The sequence below is a fragment of the Strigops habroptila genome, chromosome 1, assembly GCF_004027225.2.
Source record: "Strigops habroptila isolate Jane chromosome 1, bStrHab1.2.pri, whole genome shotgun sequence".
Lineage (NCBI taxonomy): Eukaryota > Metazoa > Chordata > Aves > Psittaciformes > Psittacidae > Strigops > Strigops habroptila.
In genome coordinates, this window is record NC_044277.2 from 67174142 (window position 1) to 67195565 (window position 21424).

Sequence of the window (21424 nt, forward strand, 5' to 3'; positions counted from 1 at the left end):
GCAAGAAAGTACTTTGTCAAACCTACATGGGACCTGTTCAGCAGAGGAAAATGAGGAGCTGCGGGAGCCAAGAGGGACCTTCATAAGCACAAACGTGCGTGTAACAAGCAGGAAAGATTTTGCAGCACCAACAAGTTGGGACTGCGGTGCAAAAGCTCTAGGAAACTGGCTGGGTAGGATGCAGTGAGGTTACAGGAAGCACGTGGAGAAATCTCTACCTTTCCTCCTTGGAATGATGATAAGGATAGGTGTCTGCTATAGTCTGTTGTCTTTGTATTGTTCTGCCTTTAAAATCCGGTTTATGAACAGTTATGTTCCCACTTTACAAGTTAAAAACAATTGGGTTCAGGAGAATTTCAGCTTTTAGACATCTGTATTGTGCAAGAAATGCTCCACCAAAGTTCTGCTGGTCAGAAATCTACCATAAAGTCACATAACATTAAATTTCAAACTCGCATGTAAGTCCTAAAATGGAAAATAAAGAAAAAAAATCCCCTATCTCTGCACTTTTTACATGGCTATTGGTATGCAACCTCTGTAAGAAGTTGTAGAGACTATCCTGCGTCTCTTTCAGAAGAAGAAGATCCCTCTTGTGGTTTTATGGTGGTATTACAATAGCTTTAGTACTTGCTGAAGGGTTGTGTTAGGCTGTGGAAGGAAAACTGTTTCAGCAGCGCAGTGCCAGCACTGAGCAAATGTTGTGGATTCCAGTTGTCTCAAAACTTGCTCAGTCCAAGCATATTGATTACAGAGGCAGCTGGGTCATCTGTAAAATGTGACCTGTCACCCTCAGGCACGGATGGCAAATGCAAGAAATTAGCTCCTCCCTAGATTGTTTGTAGAAAACATTTCATGCAACATAGTTTCAGAAGTGTCAGGTCTAAAACCCCAGAGAGAACAACTACTTCCTCAGCAGGCCTGATTCCCAGTAAAAGTGCAGATGCTTCCTTGTTAAATAACTTGATTCCAGCACACGTTCAGACAAGACAAAATTCCGCAGCCGGTCTAACCAGTGTTGCTCTCCTCCTTGCAATGACACTGCACATTTACGAGTATTTTCTTCCTCCAGAGACTAAAGCAGCAGTAGGGACGGGAGAGCGTTTAACAGAGCAGCGACAGGGCTGCGCTGCTGGGATGGGGACGAGGACGTGAAGCAAGTTGCTGGGCTCTCAGCCTCCAGCCCTTGGCAGCCTTCCTGAAGAGAAGCAAGGACGGCGCTGGGAAGCCTCGGCAGCAACCGAAGCGGCAAGGGCGGGATAACGGATCCCCGGGACACCCCCCGCCGCTCCGCCGCTGCCTGACACGGGCTGGGGGGGCGCGGCCGCCGGCTCGCCGGGAGCGGAACTACATTTCCCGGCACCCTTCCCCGCCGGCACCTCCCCTTCCCCGCGGGGCTGGGCGTACGCCCGTGCCCGGAGCCGCGGGGCGGCAGTACCGCCCCGGCAGCCCCGGACAGCCCTCCGCGCCCTCGCCTGTGGCGGCGGCGGCGGCAGCTGCGCGTTGCCCGCTGTCAGCGGCGGCCGAGCCCGGCGCTGCGCGGCGCGGGGGGTGCGCCATGGCTGACAGCGGAAAACCCTCGGCGGCTCCGGCCGCGGCCCCTCCGGGCTCGCCGGCGCAGGAGCGGCGGACGGGCGGCTCTGCCAGCGCGGGCACCGCCGGGGCGGAAGGCGCGGCGGCCATGCCGCGGCTGCCGTTGGGCAGCCCGGGCGGGGCGGCGGGGATGTCGCTGCCGCGGCTGGAGAAGCCGATCAAGCAGGCCTTCTACAACACCGGGGCGCTGCTGTTCGCGGGGCTGTGCTGCGGCGCCGCCGTCCTGGTCTACTTTATCCTAGAGGCCTTCCTGCGGCCGCTGCTCTGGGCTGTGCTCTGTGGCACCTTCCTGCACCCCTTCAAGAGCTCGCTGACGGCGCTGGGCCGCCGCTGGCTCGGCCGCCTGCAGCGCTCCCGCACGCCCGTCCTGCTGGCCGCCCTCCTCCTCCCCATCTGCTTCGCCAACTACGGCGTGGAGGCGCTGGGCGAGCAGGTGCTGCGGCGGCGGCGGCTCCTGCTGATCCTGGGCGCCGGGGGGCCGCTGCTCTACGGGCTCTACTGCCTGGGCAGCTCCCTGGGCGTGCAGGTGCTGCTGGCCCAGGCCGGCTGCTTCATCTGCCAGGGGTTGGACTACTTCAGCAGCCAGTGGGTGAGTGCCCGCCTCAGCGGGAAGGGGCTCCGCCGGTGGCCGGGCTTCCCTGGGGGGTACGCGGGGCGGCGGGCGGCAGCTTCCCCCTCCCCGCCTCGGAGGTGCGCGGCCCCCCGGGGAGGGGGAATGTGGCCTTGGACTGCCCCGGGGGGCGGCCGCCATCTCACTTGTTGCGCGGCGGCGGGGGGCTGGCAGGGCGGGGAAGCAGGAGCGGACTCGCTTCCTCTGTTGATATTTACTATCGGTAGTTTAGCCATGACCCAGGTTTGAATTACCCCTGGCTTAACAGCGTCTCAAGCGAGGTCTTGCGCAAACATCGCTCTTGATCTGTAAAATGTGTGTGAAGTGTTGTGAAGTAGCAGCTCGGCTCCCCAAGTGACTCCGGGGGAAAGGCGTCTTAAGACTAGTCTCAGTGTACTGCTTTTTGGCTTTTCTTCTTAAAGTATCAGACAATGAGACCTCAATTCGAGCATTCAAAAGTAAAGCTGTTTGTTTAGCTGATGAATGTTACTTACGGTAATAGACTGGAAGACTACTTTTCCTTGTGTCGTCTTCAATACGTAGAGATTAGGTAAAACTTTTGGCAGAACTAATGTTCATTTTGTTAGTGGTAATTGAAAATGCAAAAACGTGCTACAGACCTGAAGTAAATGGCTGTGTGAAAGCATGGATCAGTAAGTTATACTTTTATTAAATATTGGTGTGCAGTTGGCATGCTTAGATTGCTTGGTGCCAAAGATTCGTTTTTTAAGCTGTTCTAGTTTTTTAAACAAAGAAAATAACACCACTCCCCTCTTGGTGGGAAAATTGCATACACAGTTGGTTTAATGAGGATGTATGTGCAGATAAAACTGAAGAACTACCTAAAACAGATCTTACATGGGCAAGAAACTATCAGGAAAAAAAAAAAAACCAACCCAAAAACAAACCCACCACCACCAAAACTCTAACAAGCTTGTCCAGGCTTCTGATTTTGTATGCTAGTTTTATTCCTTTGGTGGAGCTGGTGCATGCTGATATCTCAAACACAACTTTGGAGGTGTGTACCAGAAACAAAAAAGTAGTAGTTCTTCTGAATGTACTGACCAAGGATGTCGTGAGCTATTTCTAGCTTGAGTAGGATGGGCTGGAGAATGTGTTTTGTCTTTTGAAAATAAACATTGGAAGAAAAGGTTTTACTGGTTTTCTATTCTGAAGTGTTGTCATACACTGGAAAATGCCAGGGGAGATCTGTTTCTGGTCTGTTCTGTCTCAGAAGTATAATTAAGACTGAGTAGATAGAGACACACTCTGTATTTTTATAAAGAGGCACGATGGGGGTTGGAACTAGATGATCTTAAGCCCTTTCCAACCCTAACTAATCTATGATACAGCCATCTTTACCTTCAGCTGAGTGGTGGAAGAATCTAAGCATGGCTTGGTACTGATGAGAAGTTGAGATTTCTTGCCACACAATTTATTTGATAAGCTTAAGACTTCCCTTTGCGTTGGCCTACCCGTTTTCTTTTTAACAAATGGACAATAGTGCTACACTGGTCGACTTGGCTAAGTCCAGTCCTTTATTCAGACTTCGTTAATTAAGCTGTACTTACACCGTGTAAGTATAAGGGTGCTAAAGGAAACAGCACTGATTTGACCTCGTAACTATGGTTGTAATGCACTGCTGGATGTCTGTGCATGCTCAGTGCAGTTTCGTTTAGCAGTGTCTGACACTTTTGTTTTGCACTGGTGTTTCCGATACAGCGCTTATGTTCGCTGAAGTGCTGTAGGATTTTAACTGGGCAAAAGAGAGGAAATTCTCAGAACTCCTCTGACTTGTGTTCCTTGGGAAGAATTCTGGGTTTGTGTCAAAATAACTGACCACGGGCTTCCATAAGCAAACCAGTTGCAGTAGCTTTCTAAGCAAGCTGCCTGTGTCTTTTTCTGGGGACTGTATGAGAAGGAAACTCTGGGCATTCCTTTGTAGATAATCTCAATTCAGCATGGCATCATCTATAATGCTTTACAGTGTTTTCCTATTCCAGTTTTTTGAATTATGCTGTTAACTTGATTTGTGTTACCTCAGGCATGTAGGAGGATAACTTAATTTTATCCATGTTTTTGGGAGCCTTGAGCTGAATCAGTTAATAGTATCTGTTTTAACTTCAGTTAAGCATTTTAAAGCCATTTAATTGCCATGTTATACTGCAAGGGTCTGTTTGCCTGTGTAAATTCTGCCTGTTAGCTGCACGGGAGTTCTGGTTATTGTAAGTCAGCTTGCTCCATTGTACTGTTCTTCTCTGGGACTTGACTCCTCCAGGTTTCGTTCTGTATGTTATCTTGCATGAAGATTACAGCTGGTTTTGTTTGTAGATACTCTGTTTGATAAGCAAAAGTAATGGTGATTTTACTACTTGCACCGTTTCTTTTAGCAGCCGACTAAGCCAATCTAGATTTCTGTGGTTTGAAATATTTGATACAGAATAATTTAATTAACATAAGTAAATTTTCCCATTAGACAGCAAGGAATACTTTATTGGCAAGAACATGGCATGTATATAAATAATTCATTAAAAGCATAAAAGAGATGAACAAGCATGGTGTGTTTCAAGTGTGAGACCAGTATCTGACTAGCATAATACATTTGTTTATGGTAATTTTCATCTTGTGAAGTATGAATGTATGTGCCCCAGCCACCGAGCCTGCCTTGGGCTGCAAAGGTGTACAGTATATTTATTTTTATTTGGAACTTTGCCTCACCTGGATGGTGCTCCTGCTTACAGAGAGGAGGAACATGCACGATTGTCTTCTCCCTTTTTGGTTCCCTCTGCTGTACTAGAGAAGTGAGGGGGTGCCTATCATTAGAATTTGAGTGAGAACAATGATGGCTTTTTGGGACATCAGCTTGGTGTTCTCTAACTAAAGGTATTTTATGGTATCTACTTGGCCATGATACAGAGACAGAAATTCTCTTCTGTTCCAGGAACATTCTCCAAATGCAGCAATTGCATATGATAATGACATAGTAAGCTGTATCTTGGCACCAGTATGTTATAGAGCTTTCCTGTCCTCAAATTTGGGAAAGCCATTCCTGGAGTTGATGAGTGAAGATTTGGAAATGGCTATCTTCCTGTCGGTGGTTCTGAAGTCACACCTACAATTTAGGAATTAGGAATCCTAGATACCTCCATGTTAGGACTTTGCAATAGGTGATTGCAAAACACTGTATTTGAGGAATAAGTCCAAGACCTTAGGCTAGTCTACAAGCATCTTGTTCCCACGGTCTCCTTTCCCTTTGTGCTTTACGGTTCCTGCATCATCTTTGAAGAAACTTGCTCAACAAATGTAGGAGCTGGTTATGTATTCCAGATGAGTTCTTTGCTCTGACTCCAGCCTTTTCTATGGGTTGTTTGCAGAAGTCTATCACAGAGGACATACACTCTACATGAACTTCAGTGGTGTATAATAGGGAAGGAGAATGTTCTTCTGTATTTATTTTTTTTTTTTCCCGTGGAAGGGAGAGGAGTTTGTTCCATAGCAAATTGAATATATCCTTGTATGTGTTGTCAGTTTCAGCATGGTTAGCATACCTGCTGAACACTAATCTTGGACTGCTTTGTTGTCCTAGTTTTATAAAAGTATGCTTGTATCCAGCACTGTATCTAAGGTACGGGAAGTTCTTTCTTTTTGACATGAGTTCAGACTACTTTAGCCTGACGTTTTACACTTGCAGCAATATGCAGGAAATGCCAGCTGTTGGTTGTATTTTTTATTTTTTTTCAGCAGGGTTCATATGGTCATACTTGTTTAGAAAATGGTTGGTTTGTAGATCCTGACAGATGAAATTGATTATACAGCTGCTTTACATTGACTCTGAAGTTCATGTTAGTAAATTAAATCTGATACAATAATAATTGGCAGAATTCTCTAGAGTTAACTTGCTTACAGGGTTGTCAGTCTTTCTTGGATGGCCAGTCTTTCTTCCTTGGTTTGCCACAAGTTACTGGTCAGGGTCAGAACTGTGTACTCGTGTGTGTGTGTGTCAGTGTATATTTATATCTCTGTAGTAGGTACAACTCATGTTGTTCTAGTGGTTAGCATGTAGTTAGAGGACCTGATCAATCCTTTCCTCACTGCAGTGCTGGGCAAATCTGGAATCACCATTTGCTGTGACCTCTACATTGGAATATTGTGAAAGTAGGCTTCGGCTGTTTTAGCCGGTCAGCTGTCTGCTTCCTGTCACGGAAGGTCTCAAAGACATCCACCAGGGAAGCTTACATTTGTGGTGGCACTACATGTCAGCAGTCCATGAAGTAACTCTTGCAGATTGAAATTCTGAAACAGGCTTCTTGGCAAATGTTTTGGGTCACAGGCTCCAAGAACCTTGGATTCCACAGTCCTATTCACTGTGGAAGGTTCACCTGATGGGGCAGTTTCTCTTCTAGCAAAGGAAAAGGTTAAGTTTGACTATAAAGTGGGAATAACTGTAAATGAGTAAAACACAGTTCTGATTTTTGAGGTTCGTATAATTTCTCTTTTTTTGAGGTTTCTTTTTTCTTTTTTTTTTTTTTTTCATTTCTTCTTAGAGTTAGGCTTGCAGGTTTCTAAAACTTGCCCAGCATAACCCCCAAAACCCAAACAAAACCAAACCAACATCCCACCCCAATCTCTACCACCTAAATAAGCCCTTAAGTATTCTCTGTGCTGTTTATAATAATCTTTTCATTATTTGGTGTCATGGCTTATAAATCACACATACAGGTACTGGCTATAAACACATCTTGCCAAAACCACAGGTTTTGGTTTGTTTTCACAACTTGGTAGAGATCAACTCTGTAGGCACGGCATGTGGCCTATTTAAAAACATGAAGGGGAGGGGCAGGGAAAGTCTGAGATGTTGATAGTGTTTTCTTTTCCACCTTTGTTTTTCCCTTCCACACCCACCTCATTTTTGGCAGAACCTGCTGTCAGGTACCTTTCTTGAAAAGGCTTAGGAGCTTGTTTAGATTTGCATGCAAGAACTGCAGCCCCAGGCACTAAGCTGACAGCTAGCCTTGAGGGGAATGGTATATGCTACATAATGTTACTTACTTTTTGTATTTATATGTAGTATTTGGATGCAGTGATACTTCTTTTCCTACCACCTCTGAAAGGAATGACTGTTACGTAACTGTCCAGCAAAATTTTAGCTGTGGTCTGTGTAATAAAGCAAGAAGGTGAAGAAGCTGTGTATGCTGAGGAGCCTTTTCTTCTGGAAGTGTCACCATGAAGCATGTCAGAGGAGTGGTACTCTGTATGCAGGGAGAAAATTTGATGCTCTCTGAAAAAACCTCTTTTCACAAGTGAATCTTGAAAAGTTTGATTTCTGAATAGCATTTTTATTAACTGAGTTTCTTACAAATAACTTTTGTATTAAGACCGGAAGAGTGGACTAAAGGAGAGTAATCTTCAACACCCATAGCTGCAGCCTTCTGGGTATCTTAGGTTTAATGGATTTCCTTAAATTCACAGCATAGGAAATGTTGCAGGACACGCTGAAAATACTTTTAACCTGTGTGTGTCAGTGTTAATTTCAATGGTCAGTTCTCCCCTGTTCCAGGATTCTAGTTACAAGTTTGTACTATTGTCCCTTCAAAAAAGAGTAGGCTCACTAAACACTGGGTTTCTGTTTCACATTATTTAGCAGTCTGTGTTAATGCCAAGCATATTGATGTGGGTATATGTCACTGTAGAGGGTTCTAGAAGAAACAGAATGGGTACTGTTCTAGGCCTTTGGACTTAGGACAAGGAATAACCCATTCTATCAGGTTTATGCTTACTCGTGTTCACTTAGGAAAAAAATCAGGATGTCATTTACCTGCCTAGGTAAATGATGGCTTCCTTAGTGAAGGCAAAAGGTGGTTGAGTTTGCTCTGAGGTGAGCAATAGTATTACATGTGTGATCAGGTGGTTTGTTGGGGGTTTTTTTTTGGTTTTGTGGATTTTTTGTTTGTTTGGTTTTGTGTCTTTGGCACAGTGTCTCCATACTAACTGAAGGGCAGTTACACTTTCTTCATTCTGCCAAACTCTGCACATTGTGGGACCTTTTTCCCCTCTTGTGCACTTAGGAATGTACAGTAAAACCATGTGGAATTACTTGCAGTTTTGAAAACTGGAGTCAGAATGACATTTTCGTAATTCCTCACCTGCCTCCTTATTATTTTTTTTTTTACCGTTTAGAAAACCACTTTCAAATTAACATAAAGAAAACACTGTGGTGTTCATGATGGCAAACACAGTTTGGCTTTTAGCGATGCATTTGATGCCTTGTGTCGCTTTGTTTTTCAAACAAAACTAAAAAACTCCACGTAAAAAACCCCAAACAAACAAAACAAACCAAACAAAAAAAACCCCAAACCCAAATGCCAAAACACCTTTGCTGTGTGATTTCCAAGTTGAAAACAGCATCATGGAAAAAACAACACTTTACAGTAGCAAAGGGAGAGGGTAGAGCTACAACTAGAAAATGAAAGAGTTGAAATGCACCTTTTGGTAGATCCTGACTTGTTAAAAACTGTAAACTTCTGGAAGGCTGGCAGGGCATATATCAAAAGAAGTAGCTGTTGGTTATTCTGCTCAGTCTTCACTGTTGTGTTTACCATGGGGTGGTTTACATGGTAGGAAATGTGTTTGTTGCTGGATGTTAAGTTGTAGGAGCAACATTCCAAGGAAGGCTGGGTTATTCTGAGAGCTTTACTATTGGTGAGGAGCTCTTCTTCCTTACCCCACTCCAGACATCTGCTTCAGTTGCCTTATTGTTTGTGCATGTCTTATCTCTGTAAGCCTGTTCAGCTATAACTGAATTAGATTATAAATAAACAATTGTGGGTTTTTTTCTAGATAGTTTTTTATCAGTTTAGGGAGCTTCTGCTGGCTGGGTGAACATTTAAGCCGGTGTGTACAAGAGGTGGGACTGCCTGACTGGCCCTGGGAGAGAATGAACTGCTGCTCTCGGAAGCAGTGACCTATTAAATGAGCTCATCTGTAAAACCTCTCCCTTACAGATCAACTTGCTGATAGGAAATAAAGGGAGTGAGCTGTGTAAATAAAGAATTTTACTCTTCAGTATAAATCAATATAAACATCATCAAGACTTCAATAATAAGAAAGAGTTCATTCTCAAAATCATGCCAGAGCTAGAAGAGTGTTGCAGGTATTCAGTTTCTCTCAACTTTTAACTGGAACTGGAAACAGACTTTCAGTAACATTGGTGATATCATCATGCTCATAAATCCTGGACTTTCCAACACTGAAATGTAAAAGAAAAAACACTGAAGCAGATGCTTTTGAGCTTAATGTAAAAGCTGCATCTTTCTGTGCTGTAATTTTGTCTCCAGTTGGTAATTTAAAGAAAACTGAAGCCTAGCTATGTCTAAATCTGTCCACTGTAGCCCAAAAGTGGATACTGAAATCCATGAAGTTGCACTGCACTCTTACAGCTATTTATTCAGGGAAGCAGACAGTTTTATGTCTAAAGGGAGAACAACATTTTCAGTTTGTGAGGGTTGCTACAAATGCAAAGGAGATGTGAGAAATGAGGTCTTTGCTGTCTGTTCAGACAATGAAGATAGGTGAGGCAAGGAAGAAGGAGGAAAGCTTACAGGATTAAACCATCCTAAAATTGCGCTATATGGGAGTTGTGCATGTCTGTAAATATTAACTGTGATTGACTTGTTTATTTTAAAATGTTATTTCTCTTCATTCAGTGGAAATAAGAAATACTTTTACTGGGGTCATTTGCTAAGCTTTTAGAAATGAGAATTGATGAGTTATTGTAACTTGCAACACAAAAAAATATTGAATGCCTAAACCCTGAAATGCTAGCTATTAGTTCAGTTACCTGCATGGCTAAAAGCAGTGCAACAAGTTTTGCTTTGTTGGCTAATGTTTGTATGTCAAATGTAGGTTTATGCCCTGTTAGCCTCCTACTTTTGGCATATTTTAAATCAGAAAGTTTAATTTATTGAACTTAATTAGTCTTCTATTTGTAATTTATCATTAAATTCAAAAGCTAAAGAGTAAAATTGGCTTGATGCTGGGACATTTATCATACAGAGATGCTGTGTGGCTGGTGTTAGCAAGTAAGATAGCATCTTCATGCTGAGTTATCTCTTGCAGTTACAGTTGTGTTGTAACATACCTTGTGAGGAAATTAGTTACAAACCTGTGCTGTTCAAGAAGTGCTGCCGTGCATTTCAGATAATTTTTTGTTTATGTGTTTATGACTTTCGTCTTAATATCTAAGGGCTGTGTTAGAGATTTGTCTTGAGGCCACGTTTGGCCATAAGCAAGCTCTGTTGATGCAAAACTGGAGATAGATAGCAGTGAAAAGTTGAACTGATGAGCTTGATGAGAAACATTAGCATGAAAAGGTATGTATGCATTTGTTCACATTTCTTAGGCATTTTTTATATTGCCTTGTGTGTATGAGCATTGCCTCTGAAGTTAACGGGGTCCATCGGTGCTTGTGTTCTGAATTCAGTGCAATTAAGATTTTTTTCTGCATCAAATAGGTACATGGGAGTAGACATCCAAACCTGCTTTTCACAGGAACTGTTGCTTCTTCAGCATGAGTCATAGTGCAGAGTAAAGAGGTGAAAGCTCTTTCGGTGTGTCCTGTCCAATTGCTCGTTCTGTATCTCTGCCAGCACATTCTTTCTTCTAACAGTGGCATCTGATTCAGTAAATGTTTGTAAGAGAAGTTATATTTAAACTTCATTGGGATTTACGGGTTTGTAAGTATGAATTTGAAGGTGTCTCTCACTGGTTATGGATAGAGAATATTTGTTGAATTTGGGCCAGAAATATATTTATTGATTTATTAATTTTTTATGTGAAAGATGCAGCACAGGTAACAGGTCTTCATACCTCTTTTATTTCACATCTTCTACTGAGTAGCAGCTTTTCACCTCCTATTGCCTCTTCTGGTTTCTGCTTTCTTTTCAGCCTTTTCAAGCTCAAATTCTTCATCTCAAGATTCTTAATTAGAATTCTGTGTTGTGATTTATCTGACGAGCAGGGTTGTAGAAGGCATTTAGAAGCAGCAAAACCAAAATGACCACATCTGCCTCTAGATAGGTTGTCACAGACATTTTTCTGCCACTGTAGTGGTTTTAGTTAAATATTTGATAAAATTTTATGTCACAAGACATTTAAAGGCATGCCTCTTTTGTGGCCCAGCACTGCTGAGTTTTTGTTGTGCATCCTAACAGCTATCTTTGGCTTACATCCCCTTCCTCTCCCCCCTTTCTGTCTCTTTGGGCTGAGCACAGGAGCTGACAAGCTGCTCTGTGCTGAATAAGTGGTGCTGTGCTGGCTATTGTCTCCTTGCGGCCCCACTGGTGGCCCTGGTTTGTTTAGGTTCTCACCTTTCAGTAGTAGTTCCAGAGTAATTGCTTGGTCTCGGGTGCAAAATCATTTTCCTTTAGGGTTTGTGTCCAGCAAAGCATCCATAGTCCTGTTTCATATGAGAACCATACTGGAGTCATGTCTAGCCTGTCCTTGGACTTCACATGGACTTTACGTTTCTCTTACATGGAGCAAAACCTCCTGTTTCAGAATTGACAGTTGTGAAATGTGGGTTTCTTAAAGAATTAGAACCTGACTGCAGTTTTTTTGATACGGCAGTTAGGGGTGCATGCATATACACAAACCGAAATATATCTCTATTGTACTCATGCATGTATATATACCTGTGTGTATCTTTTCCTTAAAGATATGGACCTTGGTAGTTGGTTACCTGCTGATGGTTTCATTCAAGTGGAATATAAGCACTGAACGTTACTTAAAAGCAATCTCTGTTCCTGTCTGGATTATGCTGCTCTTTCACTTAGGTGAGTAACAAGAAGTTATTATCCTAATATGTCTACTGGGATTCTTTTATCTTGCAGACAAAGCTACTCGCTTGCTTTTCCGCTAAATCTTTATAATGGGCTTTTAGCTGAGCTGTTTTCTACAGCTGGGCTCTGCAGGCTGTTTTCTCTGCTCAGTAATTCTGGCTGCACGTGTCCAGCAGGGAGTGTGGAGCGGGGAATTGGAAAGCATAAAGACAGCAACATTTGTCTTCCACTGCTCCTGCCCAGTTTGTGCTTCCCATGGCTTTCCCTTATTTGGCTCATAGACCTTGTACTTACTGGCAGTAAGGAAGGGCTGGGGTCACATGTGGGTGGATTTAGACTTGTGGTGATTTTTAGTATTATTATTTTTTGAGAGCCTGTCATTAATCAAGGCTGAAGCTGTAAAATATATTTAATAGTAACAGAAAAAAAAAATTTCTATCAGTAGTTAAGAAGCATACAGTGTGATATCAACAATCACATAAATTTGCCAGTAACCTGTATGATTTGTTAATACAAATAGAAGATTATAGTTAGTAATCTGGTAGTATTAGATTTATTTTACATATTTAATATAACTTGGTCAGATTATATTATCATATCGGTTTATGGTAGAAGTATCATGCGAATAATAGAAGAATATCATGATGAAAGGTTTCACAGTATACTTCATGATTTACTTTGCTTTAACAGCAGGTTTCAAGGGTTGTTCTGACCATGTGGCAACACTTTCTGAGGTTTTAAGCTACACATACTGTCTTTGCATTTGCTGACATTTTGACAATCTTGTATTTGCTGGAAGTACTAGCTGGAAAGCCAAAACCCAAGAAGTCACTGCTTGATGCCAGTCTTTGGAGATCTGACATAAATCTAGATTGTTGGGGGGGGGGGGGGGGAGGGGGCAGGGACGGGACTTGATTTAACTCTAATATCTAAAATGTTTAAATACTTTTATTTTCTCTGTATTTTCATGTGATTTTGCATGTTGTTTTTAAAATTGTTCTCTACGTCAGCAAGGTTTAAGGTCACTGAAGTTAGGAATGGTAACAACTTGGTTTATTCATTAAGAAACTTGTTCACCTGTGTTTTCTAGTCTTCTGTGAATGTAAAAAACTTGTTTGCTTTATGACACTTAGTTTTCTGTCCAGGTTGCTCTTGGTGGATGTGGTGCCTTTCTTGGTTTTGCTAAATGTGGAGTTTATTAACTGCATAATTTTTCTTAAAAAAAACCAACCTAAACAAAACCCAACCCTGTGTCTTTCAGCTTCTGTGGCAGGTTCCTGGAGAATCCCTGTGTTTCTGATAATAGTTTTTTTGATGACTGTAGGCATGTTGTATGAACAGCAGAATGGAAAGGAGTCTTCTGGTAAGAAATGAGTCACTATTTCTTTTATTGTTGGAGGCAAAAGTTCTGTAAAGTCAAGTAAAAAATCTGATCGTATTACTATAATATTACTATTTTACTATATTCAATATCATACTGATTGCAAGAATTGGTGATAAGGTTTGTAGCATGTTTCAAAGTAATTTACTTATGCTGAAGTGAATCTTTTGACTCTACAGAAATTCGTTGCAATGGACTGATGTTTCTTTTCCATGACAAAGTAGTGACTCTCATTGTCAAGCCCACTTGTTTAAGTTTACAGAATCCTGTATGTAGTTTCAAGCATAAAGCAAGCCCAGGGAATTTGAAATCAGAAATGAGCAATATGGGTTTACTAGCTCTTACAAGATTGAGTATGAGAGAAACTGAGACAACTATATCCAGCAAGTTTCTTATATCCAGTCATTTGTTTTTAAAATAGCATTTCTTAAAATTATGATTTGTGTTTAGACTTTGAGAAGGATAGGTTTTGCCTGTTGTGAGTCAGTTTTGCATAAAAACAAATGTCAGGTGTTCCTTTCGAGTACTAGTTGTATGATTATTTTGGGAAGCTTCCTGTCTTGCTGTTTTAGTTTTCTTGAAAATCATCATAATCTTGTTTAGTAAAATTGATTATCTGGTATAAAGATTTTTAGATTAATCAGACTGCCAGCAACTCTGAATGACTTGGCTGGTAGTAGTACGTTATCAAGGAAGGTGCTAAGTAAATAATGGGTTTTGTTGGTTTTGGCTCCTGGTGTATTGTAATACTGAACTTAGTAGCAATCTTTCCTGTTTGATTATGATGACTATATATCATGTATGTTAAAAATTGACAGTGTTTATCCATATAATTCTGTTGCTTGATGGTTTCAGTGGATTCATTTTAAGACTTAAGCTTTTCTTAATTTGCGTACATGTGTGTATTTCACAGGGGCAGAGCTTCCTGGTCAGATGATTTCCATTGCTGCTTCAACAATTGCCATGGCAATTTCAATGACAGAAGATGAGTCCAGTAGTGAACATTCCTCAAAACCCTCAGGTGACTGAATACTCTGTAAGAAACATTTGAATTTGCTCTAAAGGCATGAAATTGAAGGAAATTAAGAACAAATTTCAAAATAGTCTCTATCCTCGTCATCCTGTCCAAAATAGCAGATGTGTACTTACCTTGTGAACCAGGTTTATCTGGTTTTAAAAGTGTTAAGATGACAGTAATATAAAACCTATCTTGCAAATGATAGTTTACACATACCTGATTAGGAGGACTTTTTATGCTTTGTTGTTTTGGTTTGAGTTTTTTTGGTGGTGTTTTTTTTTTTTTTTTTTTGTTTTGGGTTTTTTTTGTGGTTTTTTTTTTTTTTTTATTAGAATGAGGGTGTCTTTTTCATATTATTTTTTTAGTGTTGTTTTTAATTTCTGGACTGGGTACAGACAGACTGGAATAATTTTTGTGTACCTCACAGTGACCAAAAACCCCTTGTTCAGCTATGGCATGCTCAAAGTCTTTCCGGTAGTGAATTTGCTTAACACCGTAGCTTGAGTCACAATGCTTTCACTTGCAATAACACAATTAGAAGTCTGTAAGAAATGGCTTGAAAGAGTTTTGGAAAAAAGTTGTTTTGGTGTCCATCACTGAATTTCTACGCTACCATCATTTTTCTGGGTAGGCCTTTGATGGAATTATATACTAGAAAAATAAGCTACTATGGAGATCTCTGGAAATTGAAATATTTCATCCATTTCCCACAAGTAGACAGAACAGGTCATTAAACTTGACAGAATGTGAACTTCCAAAAGTTTATTTTTAAATATTAAAGCGGCAGCTTTGGACACCTTATTCTTTTCTTATCTTTGTTGCTACATTTTAACATCATCAAAATAAAAATTTGACTATCATCAAAATAAATGTAAAACCCTATGGAGGTATGTCCTGAAATTTGAGAACAGAACATCATGGTGACAGTTCTTTTATATTGCTGTCTCTAATCTTTCATTTTGGAAATGAGATTGATTTTTTTTTTTTTTTTTTTGTAGCTGGATTTTTGAACATCTGGTCAAGCAACACTCTTCCACAGATGTGCTGTTAGTGGTTGTGTTCTTGTTTGTTGCTTTTTTTTTTTTTAACTTGCCAGTTAATTTTTTTTCTCTTCAGACATTTTTTTCCCCCTGTTTTCAAGTTGTAGCTTTTCTTGGTGAAAAGAAAACTGCAGTGGTTTTATAAAGGTGTCTTTTGTAGTGAATATTTTTGCACTAATTTTCTTGGGACAGTTAACTACATGGGGTTTTTTTTGTCTTGCAAATTCTGTTGTTTTCCTTCACAGCAGGAAAAGAACAAATACGGAGTTTCCTGCTTACTCGTACCAATAGTTCACATAATTCCCAACAGATTGTTGGAAAATTAGCATTCTATTCTGTGGTACGTGTTAAGTATCCTTTTGGTCATCTTTAGTTTGGAATGGTGTGAATGGAGATGAAACATTATTCTTGTACAGAAAAGATTTTACCTGCACGGTTAAGAAACTACAGCTCTTAGTTTTCCTTTGCAGTGATTTTTGGACGTTTTGTTATCTTGCTTTGGAACTTGTAACACGTGTCTGTTTTATAAGAAGTGTAAGATTTTGAAAGTTCTCACATCTTCAGCCATGTGGATAGCAGACTTCAAGAGATCTTCCTTATATCTATTCTAAATATGACAGTAGTTTTCAAGGTTGATTAATTGTCAGTAATCTTTTAACCTTGAAATTACAGAAAGATGTGGTTATTCATGAAGGGGGTACACTCATCCTGTTGTTCTGAAAGACTTTTTAATTAATAATGATAAAATCACTGTTTCATCTAACTCTGAAGATTTTATTCTGATACCTGCTCCACAGGCATACAGACACCTGCCTCCCTATTTATGCTGTTGTTCCTTTTCCTTTTACTTAAGGAAGAGGAGGAAAATAATTCAGAATGCTAATGCCAGCAAGAAGTTGACTTGACAGAGAACATACTGTATAAGAAAAAAGGTGTCTTAAGACAGCCCTGGAAAATTATCTTTTTTGTTCTTTCTTATGGTGTTCGAATAAGTACCATACATACTGATTTGCTAGAATTCTTTACTAGGTATGTATGTTAGCCATTTGGGAAAGACTGTTTATACTTTCATTATTTGGAAGATAGGAAAGGTTTTTTTAGATTCTTTCTCTAAAAATATCAAAAAGCACACTGCATGGGAATTTTACAGAACCTGAAGTCACTGTAACTGCTTTCAAATTTGTGTTCCTTTAGCACACTGTGAGCTGGGATCATTTCTAGTAGTTTCTATTAGTAACTCTTCTGCTTGTTTAAAATACTGGAAACTACAGGAGAGTGATAGACCCTCTATTTATTATGACAAAAACACTTTATCTTTTAGGAAAACTTCTGTTTACAGGTAACTTCTCTCCCCTTTGAGAAATTAACTCGTGTCCTTTTTCTTCAGAGTTTAGTTTGTATATAGGGCTGGCTTTCATCCCTTTGAGACATGAACTGATTTGCCAAGAAGCATTCCACCTGAAGCTTCTGCTGTATTTAGCTGCATGCAGAATTCTTTTTTCAGGATGCATGCTGTTAATTCCTTTGGGAGTATTCTGAAGTTCCACCAAATATGTTACCAGCAACAAGCTGATGTTTCTGTTGTCATCCCAGTGTCTATCAATTGGGTGAATCAGTAGGTCTGCAGTTATTGTATTAGTGTGGTGGGGGAAGTGTTTATAAGCTTCTAAAATAGTTCCACTTACTTGTAGAACACCAGTGCAGACTTCTACAGCAAAAGAAGAGTGTTCATCCAGTGTGTGAAGCTGCAGACTTTGTCACTTACCACGACTGTACACGTATGACACGTCTTGTCTTTCTGTACATTCTAGCTGTCATGCTTTAGGCTAGGCACGCTTTAGCGACACGTGACAGCTAAAACTGCATGTGTGGAACATGAGTGATAAGCGTGTAGTATATCGTAATACAGTTTTTACTGCAGTTTTCCTTTGTGAGGAGGAAGGTGGTTGGTGTTGATGTGACACAAGTCCAGTGAAAGAGTTGTTTTCATTGCTGCGGTATGTACCAACATGACGAATTAACTTTTATTCTTCAGCATATTCTTTCAACAACCTGAAAACTTTAAGATTTTCTTGTGCGTGCATTCTTCACCATGGCTGAAAATTTTTCTCAAGTAATGGTGTGTGGAAGTGTGTGCATTTTGCCACCAGCGTGGAGCCTCAGTAACATTGAACACTGGTGTTCCAGGAAGAGATTCCTACATAAAAGCAACTGAGAATGGATTTTGGTGTCACCCCATACTAGACAGATTTTACCACGTAAAAACGTTAAAATAAATAAATTGCTCTGTTTATCATACATAATTTCAATTTGGACATATATTTGTGCCTGAAATTACTATTAACTATTATTTATAAGCGCCTTTAACACATCAGTTCGCATTCGTGAATTGAATTTCATGTTTACATAACCTTGAATCATATGAATGAGTTTTTGTTTACCCACTAATTTATCTTCCTCTTGTTTACCTAAAATATATTCATCAGGGTGTGAGGCTGTGTTTGTAATGTGAGTGTTGAAGGAAACTGAAAAGCATAAGTAAGAAATTGTAAAGGTACAAACTTTCTTGTCAATGTATGCTGTATTTTTTGTTTTGGTTTAAATGAACTTTGAGTAAAATTAAATTAGATTTCTTCTTGAGTAATTTGAAAGTAAATGAGAATCAAAGATTTCTTTTAGACTTTAGATTTCTTTTAGTTAGTGCTTTTTTCAGGGTTTTTACAGTTTCGTTTGATAAAATATTTGGCTTGTAATTTACTTTGCAGTGACAGGGAGGCCGCTTAGAGGCTTGTAATCATCTTTTCTTCTCCCCCACATTGCTTGGTATGGTGTTGTTATGAATACGGGAGAGCTTACAACAGCCCAATTCTAGCTCTTCAAAATTGAGGTCAGTGCCAAGGTTGTCTCGGTCTTTAAATAAATTGCCAAAAGAAACCCCAAGCCCAACCAAAAAAAAAAAAAAAAAGGTTGATTTGCCACTAGGGAGCATATTTGTCCTGTGTGTGAACATTAATGTGATCATTTCCACTTCTTTGTTTGCATTGTTTGTTTTAGGAACGGACAGAAGGTGATCAGCCTCCACAAGCTTCATCATCTTTTTCCTCCTCTTCATCCTCTTCTGGGAGCAGACAAAGAGCTGAGATTGGATCTTTTCTTAGAAAAAAGAAAACTAGTGATATTTACTTCGTTACACTTGTTATGGGCCATTGTCATTGTCCAGATCTGGCTAAATTTCTGGATTGTGCAGCTGTTGCCAGTGCGCTTTTGCAGGTAATAAATTATTAGAAATTGTGTTTGAATGGATGACTTTTGGATAGCCTTGGGCCCTTGTGTTAAATAAAATGAAAGGCTTGTAAGCTTGTATGAGTTTTAAATTAAAACTTTTCCACCACTTTTTGTTAAGATGAATTGTAGCTTCAAACAGGAAGATAGTTGTGCACTGTCTGCTTACCATTTGGTGGACAACTCTGTAAAATTGCTTGGTGTGTTGACTGTAGTAATTATCTGGAATAATTTAGTGACATACATTGTAAGGATAATTTGGTTTAGAGTGCATCATCTTGCAGTTGATGTCATGTCTTTCATGGTTTTGCACCTATAGATAAAGAATATTTTAGCTGTTATTCAGTAGTGAAGTACAGCTCACGCTAACTTTTAATTTCCATTAAAAATGGGTTGCTAGACTCTCTGGACTAGTCACAAGATAAATTTGGTTCTAATTCTAGCTCTGAGGTTAATTAGCTTATTTGCTTCATATCTACATGCATCTGTTCTCTTATATATCAAGCAAGAATGTAATAGTTACGGTAGCTGTCTAAAGAGGTTATTTTAAAACTCAGTGGCACTTTTTCCAATACTTTTTGGGGGGATGAATAGGGAAGATGGGACCTCTGGAAATACGCATGAGCTAATATGAATCTGAAGGCATTTTCTCCTATCCCGCTCCTGTAAATGAAACGAGTTTCCTAATTTGCTTGGATTTTCTCTAAACTTCAGTTTAAATGCTAATTTTCAGCATTTTAAATGTATTTAACATTAAACGTAGATACTTTCCCTTTTACCAAGGGCTGTCCCCAGCCAGCAGCCAAGTACCTGCAGACCCAGTTGCTATTTTCCTGTCTTCTAGTGTGGGCTTATTCATGAGCTGCTGCCCCTTTGAGGAGGTACCAGCTCAGGTACCTCATCCCTAAGTCACAGTCCCTTTGAGAGGTGTACCTGCTCCAACATGGGTTCTCCATAGGACACAGTCCCTCTGAGGGGTCTGCCTGCTCCACTGTGGAGCACCTCTACTCCCCTGGCCTTTTTATTCCCTCTGTTCATCTCTCTGTTCATTTGTCCTCTCTGCTCACTTGTTCTCTCTGTGTTTCGTCCTCTTCTCCTGCTCTACTGTTTTCTGCCCTTTCCTAAATATATTTTCACAGAGGCACCGCTCCTGTGGCTGACGGGCTCAGCTTTGGTGGTGGCTCTATTGTGGAGCTAAGATGTCTGGCACGAGGCAGTGCCTGGTCTTTCCCCATAGAGGCCACCCCAGTGGCCACCCTGCTACCAAAACCTTGTGATTTACACCCAATGCACAAAGACTTTAAAGATCATCTAGTTGTGCATCTGGAAGTCATGACTGTGGGGCCATGCTTACAGGTTTGAGGGGCTGTGAACTCTTAAGAGGCATGGTGAAAGGAACAGCTGCAGGTTTGGCTATGGCACTGCAGCTAAAGGGTAGTTTGATGGTTAGGCATATATATGGCTGAATACAGGGTGAGAGGAGAGAGGGGTTTGATCTTTGTTTCATTCTAGTATAATTGCTATAGAAGAAACTGCCCAGTTTTGCTCTCTGGGCATCATGGGAAATGGTGATGGCAGGTTGCCTGTAGCTCATAAATAAATCATAAAAATGGTAAAGGGACTAGAAAATAAATTTTAGACTTACTAGAAGCAGAGCCTATATGACTTAATTTATTGAAAGTCAAGGAGTGACTTTCCACTGTTCAGAAATACCTATTTGGGTGGGAGAAAAAAATGGATGCAATAGTTCTGCAGTTAGGCAGACAACAACGAATGGTTTTAAGCTTGAGCAAGACAAATCTAGATTAAAGTACACATCTGTAACTGAAATGGATGAATACTGCTGCAGCCATTCATTAGGTCTAAAGTAGCTATCCCAACAATAAACTTATGCCAATAAAGAAATTGATTTTGAGAATATTTATGACTTGTTGCCTTAGCAGTGACACTGGGCCATTAAGTGCTTTTTCTTGGCATATAACTGAATATAGCTAGATCACCCATGACAAAAATATTATGAAAAGGCAGTATAATGATGAATAGAGCCAAATTTAGAAGAGGGGATCACGTTAAGTGTCAGAAGGTGAATGAATGATGGTAAGCTAGATAGTTGAAAGAGAGGTGGTATTAGAAATACTTAGTAGTGGAAAATAGGTAACCTTATAAAGCAAGTTTCCTTGCAGCTGTTCAAGTTTAAGGACACTAATAACTTTAAGAACTTCTGAGACACTAAGGATAATGCTTCTAGAATGTAAATAAAACACTCCCTAAAACCTTAAATAGAAAGGCGTTAATTTCACCAGAGTTCCTTATGTTGGTAGATGGGACTTATGTGAAATAGAATTTGGATTATTAGAAATATCTTGGTACCATTAACAGTTTTCCTTGAATGCATTTGTACTTTGGTAGAATTAGAAGCTCCTTCAAAATTCATTGATATAGAGGGTGAAGAAAATATACCATAATTATACGATAAAATAAAAAGGTGAAAAAATTACTTTTGAATTCAAAAGTTAAGCAATAAACCAGGTTGTGGAGCATTCGTAGCATTTTGTTCAGTGATGCGAGGCTGGGAATCCTGGTACTGTCTCTTTTTAAGAGCTTTCATTTACTTCTTCGCTTGTTCTATTGGCTCATATTGTTAATTCTATGTTTGTCTTCAGGTAA

The 21424-nt window shown here is 40.3% G+C and overlaps 1 protein-coding gene across 1 annotated transcript in view; it reads left to right on the plus strand.

Annotated features, from left to right (window-relative positions):
• Positions 1-1526: 1526 nt before the first annotated feature.
• TMEM245 (transmembrane protein 245) overlaps positions 1527-21424 on the plus strand; it is an 82086-nt gene continuing 62188 nt past the window's right edge. Inside the window, 7 exon segments of the mRNA XM_030487336.1 lie at positions 1527-2179; positions 11913-12030; positions 13298-13399; positions 14331-14438; positions 15623-15624; positions 18530-18673; positions 18675-18735. Of these exon segments, the coding sequence (XP_030343196.1) occupies positions 1556-2179; positions 11913-12030; positions 13298-13399; positions 14331-14438; positions 15623-15624; positions 18530-18673; positions 18675-18735 (1159 nt within the window). The 5' untranslated portion in view covers positions 1527-1555.